The sequence below is a fragment of the Amblyomma mixtum genome, chromosome 3 (genome assembly GCF_055824585.1).
Source record: "Amblyomma mixtum isolate Tamu chromosome 3, ASM5582458v1, whole genome shotgun sequence".
Classification (NCBI taxonomy): Eukaryota; Metazoa; Arthropoda; class Arachnida; order Ixodida; family Ixodidae; genus Amblyomma; species Amblyomma mixtum.
Window position 1 is genome coordinate 425,854,060 of NC_143014.1, and position 12,169 is coordinate 425,866,228.

Genomic DNA, 12,169 nt, shown 5'->3' on the forward strand with positions numbered 1-12,169 from the left:
CGATGTGCCATTGTGTTATTTGCTCCCACCTTTTACCAAAGTATTGGTAGCTTGGTGAATATTATAATGCATCAAAAACTCCAAAAGATGTTTATTTTTTCCGCATGTCTTGAACCAGCTCACTAATAATTTAACTCTTTGCGACGATCTACCGGCGCTGGGGTCTCTGCAGGGTGCTGGCCAATGAAGTAGTCAAAAGCACCTGCAGAAAAGAAAATATGATTGGTAGTACATAATGCCCCCAGCTTATCATTTAAATGCGCACTGACACACAACATAATGCATTGAGCACTGTGACATGCAACTTACGGCCAATGGCTTGTAGCTTTTCAGGGGTCATTGGCCTTCTGCCCACTGTGGAGGCTTCTGACTTCAGGTTCCGATGGCAAGCTTGCCCTGTAACGCCCCTTTCCAGGAGTTGTGGAGCCGTCCAAAGGCTGCGTCTTTACAGAAACGCGAATCTTTGGGTGCCACCATAACTGCTGCGCACGTTGCCGAAGGAATAAAAATTCCATTCCCGAGGTGGACCTGTATGCAATAACAAATGCATACCCCAGTAGCACAAACGGGGCTCTGAATTGCGGGCCCCCGTGGGCCCAGACAAGCCACAGACAAACCAGGCGTCTCAAGACGCCAGGCCCTGAGCATTGGCAATGCTCAGTATCGTGAATGCACCTACCGCCTTCCATATTTGAATCAATAATGTATTGCAAATCTGCGTCGTAACATTGTTGGTGTGTAAACAGGTTGCTCAGACGATTGCGATGCTTGCGTGGTCATCCTCCATTATTTACGGCACATACCGCAGCATTGATGCGATGCGTGATGTTTGTTCAAGGTCTTGAGCCGCTCCCCCTCAGGACGCTTATCAATGATTGCTCTCGCACGTATACACCATGTGCCTCTGTAAAGAAATAATACAAACTATAAAACTAACTTTAGCCGTGCTATCATGAAGGACAAGCAATTTCGGTATGTAACTGAAAGAAAATTTTGCGCTATTTCGTCCCTCTACGCTGTGCAGTCTACAAAGTTTTAGTTAAAAAGACACTGAGCAGTTAGAACGTTTCTGTTGATGCCGAGCATATAACCGAGACGGAGGCAGTACTTAAAGAACAGAGTGATTTAAAATGCGTACTTACGTCCTAGCAGCACGAAGTCGCCGTCATAAAATCCGCCTTCCACCGGTCAAATGTTCACCACCGGCCTCCACCGGTCAAATGTTCACCACTCACGTCTTTCGGAGCGAAGTCATTCATCACTGAGACAAGGATGATAGGGTTCCACCATATTTGCACTGGACGTACGCATGGAAGGCGATGTCATCTTTGATCATGGATTGATCAAGGCAACACGAAGAAAGTCGCAAAAAATTGTATAACACAAATTCAACGCCAACGAGCGAGTGCCAGCGTGTTTTCCCAGCTACCTTCATCGCTTGACACTCAACCCAGCCGCAGGAGAGAAGTAAAAACCTGTTCCAAACAAACGCAGGAAAGGCGGGGGGGGGGGGGGGGGGGCACTTTTGCAAAAAGTCACCGCGAAGCGGCCGGGGACAGTGAACAAGTAGAATCGGAACCTCCTCGCCACTTCATGGAAGTCGCGGGAAGCGTGGTCGGGAGGGCGGCTTAAAATGTTCGGTCGTGGGTTGACAGACACAGAGGAGCCCAAGGGGAAGGAACAAAGCCCGATAGAAAGACCAGGAATGCGCAGGTTTTTTTTGTTGTGACGGACCCAGGAAAAGCAGAGAAGGCGGTGATGAGAGAAAAAAAAAGCTTTAAAAAATTTGCGTAAAGACGGGTTACTCGCGTAAGGTTTCTACAGGTGGTTTTTGTTTTTATTTTGTTCTCTCGAGCGCTGTATCTTCTAGCTAGCACGAAGCGTCGCCCTTAAGGGAACACCGCAAGCTGCCGGCTCCGTTGATATCTTGTTCGTCGATAGAAATGTTCTGGGCGATTTGTGATTAGTATGCCTTCCTGATAAAGTGAAGGGTGGGGCCGCTCGGGATGGCACTTGGACAAGTTGCGTTATCAATGGGCAATCACTTGACGAAGAAGAAGTGCAAAGAATTCCTGCACGAAAACCAAGAATTTTCTTTCTTCATCGATGCGTCGCTACAGACTGCCGCTAGCGAACAGCTGCTGCAATGAACGCGACAGTAACAAACCTTTTGGAGCCTCTGGCGCAGTCACCGGAGGCTCGCCATGTTTATCAGCCAGTCGTGAAGTTCTGCACTGTGAAATCCAGAGTAATCTGCGCAGGACTTACGAAGGCTGCTGGCGGATATATACTAGCCGTGTGCCCGCACACAGCCGCCTTGACTTTGTCAGGGTGCTGCACGGGAAGCCAATATGGCGGTTGCCCTCAAATCACCAAATCATGCACAAACTGCATGTTTTGCCACTGCGAAGCTCACGCTTAGCCCTTTTCTTTTCCTAGCCCTTTCAACAAAACCGCGTATGTGTTGATTATCGCACTTATGCGCGCGCTGCCCCCACCTTTCCCCTAAAAAATATCTGCTGGCGTACAACAGTCAATCTGCAGACCAAGCACCAAAACCGCGGCACATATCGCTCTGAATACAGGCTGGTATGTCCGGTTTGAGCTCCGTACCGGACTAGTCTGTCCGGTTTGAGCTCCGTACCGGACTGGTCTGTCCAGTTTGAGCTTCGAACCGGGAATGGACTGTCCGGTATGAGCTCCGTACCGGAGCGGTCTGTCCGGTTTGGGATCGATACCGGACCGGTATGAACCGGTATAGCCATCAAACCGGACGGGTCTCGCCGGTATGAGAGTGATACCGGACCGGTATGAAACCGATATGTTCCGGTAAAATCCGGTTTGCCGCGATACCGGATTTTTCAATAGGGTGGTCATACCCTAGTATCGTTTTCTCGCTCCTTTAGAACCGAGTCAGCCGAAACACTGGCTGTGGGAACCGAACAACCAAGAGCAGCAGCAGCGGTCGCGACGAGGGAGACGCCGAGCGGTCAGGAGGCGTGAATGGTGGCGTGATCACGTGGTCAAAGATGGCAGCCCCCATGATGCGGCGCGGTAAATTCGTAAATCTTCTTTAACAGCAAAACGCTTCGAAATTATCGAAAAAAAGATTTTCGTTGTGATTTCATCTCCAGCCGTCCTGCACAGACCTCGAAGTCACGGATCCTGGTTCAAGACACACGAACTCGGGAAAAATGCAACGGAGGAGAAAAGGGCGCTGTTTTTAGAGTAATTGATGCAAAGGTATTTGAAGTTGCTGCGCAGTAATTTCTTTAGCGCCTCAAGGGTCTTACGCGGCTGAATACGCCCTCTGTATTTACCCTGTGCCTTTCGATGGCGGGCAGAACCACATCGAAGTCCGGAGTGTGAACAGCAATCACTTTGCAGCCTTGGCCCAAGTAGCAAAAAATTATCCAGAAGCCACTGATGTGCATGATTGGTGCCAAGGTGATATAGACGTCGCTGCTTTCGAACACCGATGGGTCGAGGTATCTGCAGGTGGGAAGAACTCTGGTTAGTCGATAGCTCTGTTCTTTTTTTTTATGTGCGAAACATCTCACAGCCGCACCGTCCGTATACTAGCGTGACTCTGTCCTGCTGGTTCTGTCTTCTGCCAAGTCCAGGATTCTTGGGCACCGACTTTAATTGAGGCAACTGTGGAATATTGTAAGGTATTATAGAAATATTAGTGGTAATGGTCCATTCCTCCATGTGTAGCAAAATATTTCTTTAAAGTTTGTCTATCACTCGTATGCAGTAGTTAAGGCTGCCATAGAAAATCAAGGGGGATTGTTTTCGCGATAGCAAAAACGTTACCCGCAAAAAAAAAAATGCAAGCCTTCCAAGGAAAGATCTGCGGATATATTGATTTTTTATCTAAACCTTGTTATACCTGAGAGAACTGAGCTCGTAAATTGTTTGCCGTTAAAAAATGTGCTTGTCCAGAATTTCTGGATATGAGTCGCGTGCGTCAGCTGTTGCGCTTGCGTAATGCAGTCCTCAGTCACTTCGTTCAGTAGTGCCTCCCCGTAAGACGACTGAGGAGGAGGAAGAGGCGAAGGGAACGCAGCTGTTTCAGTCAATCTATCCTTCGCATTTCTTGGGCGGCAGTGCAATGGAGCTGATCTTATTTTATCACACGATCAGTTGTATGCATAGTTCCTCGTGGTCCTTTTATACTTCGCACAGAAATGCGACATCTCGTTACCCTTCGATGGAGTAGCTGTGCAAAGGATCAAAAGAGCACGCCTTAGCCGGTATACAAATCGAAACCGCTGCTCCGGTGTCCGATTGCGCAGCAGACTGGCGTGCGACCGGCAAATTATAGATATGAAAAGATACCGCGGGAAGAGCAGGTTGTGGCTCTTAACGCGCTGCCTAAGAGGCACCTGTTATCTTTCTGCCTGTCTCAATGCTTGACAGCTAAAATTCCGCGTATACGCTTAACGGATTGCAACGCTAGGCCATTTATCGTAAGGTCCGTATACATTTCGAAGGTAGCGCTACTCTTTTGAGCTGCCGCAGTCCTTCTCGCTTACTATTTTCCCTATCTTCTGGGTCTGTTATTGGCGCACTGAGGCCACGTTTTTTGCCATTAATATCGCTGAAAATTCTGCATTCGGCGACCTGTGAAGTTCTGTATCTCCAACTGCATGCACGCAACCACTGGCCTCTTGCAGTTTTCGGTAATGTAACTCACGGAGCAGGCGCTATCGTGGAGAAAAGTCTCCAGGGTGCGTGGGTTTCAACCGAAGCCGAAAGTTTTGCTATTAGTCGGTGGCTCGAGGCCACACTTATAGAGGTATAAGTCATACTGAGTTGTTGTAATGAACAGGGATTTTTCTCCCATAGTAGATCTGTTATTATAGTAAAAACATATGACTTTATTCAGGCTAAGACTTTGTCCCTAATTCGACAAAATGTTTTGAGTACTTCACAGATAGGCGGAACAGGCGAGTAAATCCTAAGCGAACAGGTATTAAATCAATAGAATAGTAATTGCAGCCCAGTTGCTGTTTGTCGTAGAACCAAGCAAGCCCGAGGATACGGACGGAAATATTTGAGTCTTTCCTCACCCATGAGCGATTACTTGGGAAATGAGATTGCGGTGAGTCAGCTGCACGCCTTTCGGCAGTCCCGTAGAGCCACTCGAGTACAATATCGCCAAGACACTGTCTGCGCTCAGATTGAGAGGAGCTTCAATTTGTTCCAGAGGAGACCGCTTCAACTCCGCCAGGCTGTGCGCTTCGTCACAAGTTCCGGTCGTAACGATGAAAACCTGGAAAATTTACACAACATTCACACACTGATGATAGTAATTTTTGAAGCTTCACGTGTAAGAGCAATGGCGGGACTCGCCCTAAGAGGGCCTTATCACTGTGACGCCACGCTAAAGCGATTCTAGAACTCAATGGCGTCTGGTGGACGCGAAGTTCAAGGCCGCCAGTCCTCCATCTTGGAGCTGTCGCCGTTGAATCGATGACTGCTTTATTTGAGATCCTTTTTTCTGACAATGCCTATCTATTGTAATGAAACAGAAAAAACCGAAAGCTAAGATAAATGCTTCGAGTATGAAAATGCCTTGCTCACGCAGTTCCGGCAGGCATTGTTATGAATCGACAGCAAGGCTTGTGGTATAATGCAGGTGTAGTGAAACACAGGGGTGATTCTTGCGCAGATTAAAATATCAGATGTGTTTGCATAATTATACACATACGCATACATTCAGTATAACTGCTAAGCAAGTGCAAAGCTAAATATATATGCACGATCAGAAAAATAAAAGTCTCCAGGATGCGCGACTGGCGATCTTGGTGAATTGATCAAAAGTGTAGGAATGATCGGCTGATTTCAGTAGCACGCATAACAATACCCAAACATAACTTTTATCGCCGCAAGTGAGGTCTAGAACCACGGACCAGAAACAAAGCAGTGCGCTTTTGTTGCTGCTCACGTCTCCTGACGACTTCACATGCGGAAATGCAGGTTATTTTTTGGAAGCACCTGTACTGCAATAGTTTGGAAGTTTGAATTTAATTAGCTCCCGGTAAGAAATATTTAGTAACGAATAGGCCAGGTGGTAAGTTTTGTTTGTGTTGATTGTATGAAGTATAAATATCTTAAGCTGAGTTTTCTGCACAGTTATGAGCCTCAGGTAATTCCTACGGTTGCTCGTATTCCAAATTAAAATATAGCAGGATGGTTTGGGATAACGTATAAAAAATGTCAATTTTAAGCCACCGCGTTATAAGTCAAAATATGCAGTAGCAATGTCGTGCGCGTCAGTCGGGTTGCCCCGGTTACGGTCGGAGGACCACATGTTTGTGCAACTACATGTGTTTTGTGTTTTTTTTTGGCTCCGTGGCTGAACTGTGAAATCTGACAGCACAAAAGCAACGAGTAGTTCATCTTGCACCCTTTTGTCCCGACTCGATGGCCCGCCGCTGGATGCGGACATCGTCTTTTGCGGCGTTCCTGGATGGGTTATCTTCAACCAGTCGGTTCCTACAACAGCTTCGCAGGTGTCCAAGACCGCTCGTCAGAGCATGTCATTCTGAAGTGAGCCGTACAGGCAGTTGAGACACGGGAAACGCGTTTTGTCGGACAGGCTGTGTTCGCCCGCCGACTGTGCATGCTAAGTTCCCCGAGGGTTTTTAGTGATGGCAAAGTGATGACGCAGTCTGCCTCGGAGATGACTTTTGGACTAACTTGTGCACATACTATGTCCGTGTTTCTAACGCGCTAGCTTTAAAGACCCCGTGTCACAAAAAAACAAAAAAAAAAATTCGCAGTGGTTTAGCTCTGGTTAAGCCTGGATATACAAGCGAAAAGCTGCATTTATGCTTTGTTTGACGTCATGGCTGTCGCAGCTCGCGCACAATGCACCGGGACCACCACGATAGCAGTGTAGATTTTGAGCCAACTCCCTCGCTATCACTTCTGGGTCTTCTTCCTTCCATGGCGAATGTCTGTGCCTCTTTTATGGCCGCCGCCGCCGCTCACGCGTTATCGCAACGCCTTGCGAAAGAACCTTCTCTTGGGACTGCGGCTGAGGCCGCGCGGCAGCGGCGAAGGGTAACCGGTGGCGAAGAGGAGATCGGAGGGGGTGGCGAGGAGGGAAAGGGCGCGCCTCGGCGGCGCCCACTGGTGGCCCACCCGAAGCGCGGTGTTGACGAGCCTAGTGAAGCTTTTCGCTTCAAAAAACGGTGTCGGCGTTGACCGTTGGCGCGGCAGAAAACTTAGGAGCAACCGACCGGTTCGGTGCTTTGCAACCGTGGACATGAGCTCGCGCTGGTAATTCAAACACCCCAGTGCGATCACGCTCTTGCTTACCGTATACAGGGTGTTTCAGCTAAAATTTTACACAATTTTTAAAACTAGGTTTTTCTAGTTAGGTTTTCAGCATGGCATTATCAGCGGTGTAGTGCATGAGAATGCAGCTAAGATATGCTAATTAGTAGGCTGGTTAACCAAAATTGAATAGTTAACTTTTAACTAGTGCTGTTAGGCTCTTTAATTATTAAGAGACGTATAGGCCATCGTAAGTAATAACCACATCAGTTTTTACACTTACAAAAACTCGATTACTCTCGGTGCTGTGGCCCAACAATTTTTGCTATTTCGACGAATTACGTGCACTGGACAGGTTGTTCTGTCTGCAATCTTCTAAAAAACGCATGTATTTTGTCGCGATGTAGGCAAAATTTGTTGGGCTAGAGCGCTGAGGGTAACCGCGTTTTAGAAATTCTAATCATTGATATGGGTATCGATTACGGTGGGCTACATGCCTCTCAGTAATTATGGTGCCTAACGGTAATAGCTAAAAACTGAACTATTCAATATGAGTTAATTAGCCTGCAATCTAGCACGTCTCCCCCGTGTTGCGATGTACTTCACTGCTGACAATGCTCTGCCGAAAATGACACTCTTTAACCAAAGATGCTTATCTTCAAAAATATTGTAAAGCCTTAGGTGACATAACCTCTATATATGCTGCTCCGCCAACGCGCGGAACCGTCACGGTGAAGGACATAAATTGGTGCTAGCATGCTCGGATTTGTCGCAAACGTCTTAAAGGGCCCCTGCCCACCCTCGAATAGCAAACACTCTCTACCTCTCTTTGAGCGAGCCTCCTCTCCTTCCGTTCCCTCCTCGAAATTTTTCTCTCCCGCTCCTCGTCGAGTAGGCTCGGCAAGGCAAAATCACCCCTTCCTTCTCCGTTGTAAGCCAGAGGCGTGGTGTCTGTGGAGTGCGTCACAGGGCTACGTCATGGCCCCGCCTTCAATAGAATTTTTTTCTTGGTTTTTGCTGCTGGGTCTGTTCGAGGGGGGGGGGGGCGCTGCGGGCGCGCACACTGAACGATCGAGAGGCGTGATCGGCTCGACCACCTAGACTTGTTTGCGAGCGCATCCTTTCATACATCTGTTTGTCATTCCCAGTTAGCGAGCCACCTTTTCATTTTTTTTAGGCCTCCCCACCGCTTCACGAGCGGAGGGACGGAAGTCGGTTCTGTTCGAAACACTCGGCGAAGTGCCGGCCCGGCAACCGTCCGTTTGCTTTTCTTCATGTGTGTTTGTGTTCTGTGTGTTTGTGTCTTTTCTCCGCTCCGAAGCCCATGTCGTTCATTGGAGTCAAGGCGTACGCAAGATGCATGAAGGATAAGCGGTGTCTGTGCGGAGGGTTCAAGTGGGCGAGCGAGGGGAAGGCTCTGCTGCACTAGTAATTAAAGCGTTGTTTTGGGGGGCTTGCATAGAAGAAAAAAAACTGAGAAGGGAGCGCGCACGCAGAGCGTCTCGTGACGTGATCACGGCGGGGGGGGGGGGGGGGGGGCGAACCAACTCCCTCAGTTTTACTATTTTTTACTTTTTATGACTAGGATTCAAGGCTGTCGCCGCACGCTCCCTCCGCAGTTTTTTTTTTCCTTCATGCGGGTCTGTAGGCATGAGCCAGAACAGAAGGCGCTGCGGAAAGCGTTGTGCAGACCCAACCTTCTCCCGTCAGTCAGAACGATGCACCAATGGAGTGCCTTTAGCGAAAGTAACCCCCCATGACGTCAACGGGGTTCAGAGTAGTGGGGCGGGCCGTTTTTGTTGAAGGAAAGAACGAGCGGGCTTTGATTTGAATTTTCGCAGCTTTTCGGGGCGCGCATGGCTCTAGTATTTTGCAGAGGTTATCTTCGATGCCTCATTTATGCAGTGGGCTTGTTTTTCAAAAATGTACGGACCCTGGTCAGTGGCCCTTTAAGGTCGGTTATATATGCAAAGTAAGGTAATTGGGGCAGAAGGTAAATAGGGTCGAATTAGATAAGATTCGAACCCATGACCCTTAGATTTCGAGACGTGCGCGCTACTCAATCAATGGCCACGAATGCTCGTCGGTTTGAAAGGGATAGAGATTGATCTGCTGAATGCGCTGTGGCCTTTGACTTGCTGTGATGGCCTAAGGACATGTACTGAGGCGCGCATAGTTAATTACAACTACGCTAATTGGTGATTAGGTAATTCAACCAGAATAATTCGATCTCTGAGATGGTTCATTGTACATGGACGTTTCGGTGCATGTGCACGTAAGATGTAAGCATATGTAAGGTGTGATTCGGGCATCACTAATCGGGGGAAAGGGAGAGAGGTATAAACCCGCAGGGGGGCCGCCGAGTGTGCCGCCACGTGGGGATGCGATATGCCTTTGTCTTTAGGTCTCGTATGTCTTGCGGAGAGTTAATGCTCTCACATTAATGATAGAGATGTGTAGAAGAGCTTAAGAGATTAAAAGCTGAGGTGCCTATTCTATACGATAGACAGGGCGACGGTTGTGAAATAAAAATTAGCGCCGCACGCCCGTGCACCCAGCCAGCCATGACGCCAAGAAGTGAAGTTGCCACGCCGTAGAGAGGTTGTTAAGGCGAAAGCCTTTAATGCCTCATCGTGGTCGACAGAAGGTTGTCAGCAGAAGTGTCACGCTCTTTCTGGCCAGACCAGAAAAAAATCTTTGTGAATGATGGGATTCGAACCACCATCCTTCCGTTCCGCAGCCGAGCGTGCTTTTTTTTTCTTTCATGGTATTTATTTAATGGGTTTGTACAGAAAGGATATATATATATATATATATATATATATATATATATATGTTTGTTTTATGGGGTTTAACGTCCCAAAGCGACTAAGGCTATGAGAGACGCCGTAGTGGAGGGCTCCGGAAATTTCGACCACCTGGGGTTCTTTAACGTGCACGGACATCGCACAGTACACGGGCCTCGAATTTCTCCTCCAAAGAAATGCAGCCGCCGCGGTCGGGATCGAACCCGCGTCTTTCGGGTCAGCAGCCGAGCACCATAGCCACTGAGCCACCGCGGCTTATATATATATATATATATATATATATATATATATATATATATATAGCCACTGAGCCACCGCGGCTTATATATATATATATATATATATATATATATATATACTTCCTGCCAACGCCGCTACTTCCTGCCAACGCATATGTAGTTCTCCTTGTCTAGGACGCTGGAGAGAATGCTTGCAGAAAGGCGTCGAATGAGACGGATGCCTCCCAAACGCCCTCCAGTGTCTCCGGCACTTATGATTCACAAACACTTGTGTACTTAATTAACATCTTAACCACAATTCAGTGACACAAGCAGCAACACTGCGCTAAAGGCTTTCTCCTCATCGCACTTTAGGTCAACAAAGTGCCCCCCCCCCCCTGAATTTTTAAATTTGTTCTCGCTGTCTTAGGAATTGGTACACAGCACCATTGATGGTCTGACGAGCTAATAAAGAGGTGGTTCGTTGTGTTCATAACTGACCGCATCGCTATTATGGATGCTCTTCACTGGCCTCCGATCGAAGGCCGCTTACATGGAAAAAAGTCATGGGAAAAAATATTCGGAAAAAATTAATATCCTCACCTGCTTTCTATGAATCCTGGAAATTATATATGCATATATATGCGCACGATATGATATATGGTATATGCTAGCTCCTGGCCACAAGCACCATGCGCAGCTGTTCTCGGCAGTGAAGTGGGCAGATATAGTAAGATGGAACAGAATAGGGTGGGTCTTTACTCAGAAGAAGCAGTTTTGTGCTGGACCGCAATTCCGGAATTTATTCGGGCAGCCCCGGCCATATCGCTTGAGAGAAGCTTTTAAGGAAAGAGGAAACACATCGTAGCCGAGAAAGCCGTCTGGTACCACGCATGTGGGAAAAGAAGGAAGCCACCTGGCCCCTTCGTCACCCGCGACGCTCCTCGTAAATGCAGATTATTCACCACCCCTTAATTGTTACACTGTTAGCTACACAAGCAAACAACACGTAGCGATTCTTCGTAGGATGGGAAACAATTGGTGTAAGACAAGGAGCGAGCTCTTTGTGTTGTCGCTGGGCGTGTGCCCTTGATTAAAGAAGAAAATCAGGTTCATTATAATAAGCATGCTATTAAGCAGGTGAGTGAATAGGCTCCTTATTCCAGTTTTATACCATGTCATATTGGTTTCGAGATTATTATTTTCATTCTGCGAACTGAGCAGCTTTTTCTGTTCTTCTGTCAAGTGCACTCGTAACCGCGGCATCTTACCTGTACAGATGCAAGGCCATCGCACGCACCTTTAATTTTGTATATATCTTCTAAGTCACAGAAAACAAACTGTGCTTCGGCATCGGCCAGTTGGTAACGAGCTTCTCCTGAAAATGAAAGACAAAAATAATGTGTATCGTGGCGGTAAAATTCAAGAATCATATACTCATTTAACAAAATTTTCTTGTAGTCAGCAAGAAGGAGTCGTGCCAATGTACACATCCCATCTTATAAACATACCAGCTGAATCATAGGGCAATTTGCAAAGCTCCGCATGATGTCTTGAAAAACATATAACGGACTCTTGAGCGAGCCATTCCAGAGTATTTTGTGACATTCTATAACACTCCTCTATCCTCTAACACAGCTAATCTTGCACAGTTAATATCTAAAACGTGCTGTTTTGTATATGATTCAAAAGCGGCTACTGGACACCAACAAATGTTTAAAAGACATAAAATTTTTGCCGCAACGAAGCAGAAGCAGTACACCTTTTAAAACTTCGGCATGGTTGTTAAAAATACGACCGCAACAACGATGGCTATTGGCGTGGAATTGGCACATAAAGTTGAACAGGTGTGTA

The 12,169-nt window shown here is 47.3% G+C and overlaps 1 protein-coding gene across 1 annotated transcript in view; it reads right to left on the bottom strand.

Moving 5' to 3' along the window:
• Window positions 1-12,169, bottom strand: part of LOC149357969 (luciferin 4-monooxygenase-like) — a 65,181-nt gene that overhangs the window by 26,801 nt on the left and 26,211 nt on the right. Inside the window, exons 3-5 of the mRNA XM_089576690.1 lie at window positions 11,587-11,693; window positions 5,076-5,278; window positions 3,321-3,492 (exon numbers count right to left, since the gene is read on the bottom strand). Coding sequence (XP_089432816.1) covers window positions 3,321-3,492; window positions 5,076-5,278; window positions 11,587-11,693 — 482 coding nt within the window. The remainder of the gene's footprint in view (window positions 1-3,320; window positions 3,493-5,075; window positions 5,279-11,586; window positions 11,694-12,169) is intronic.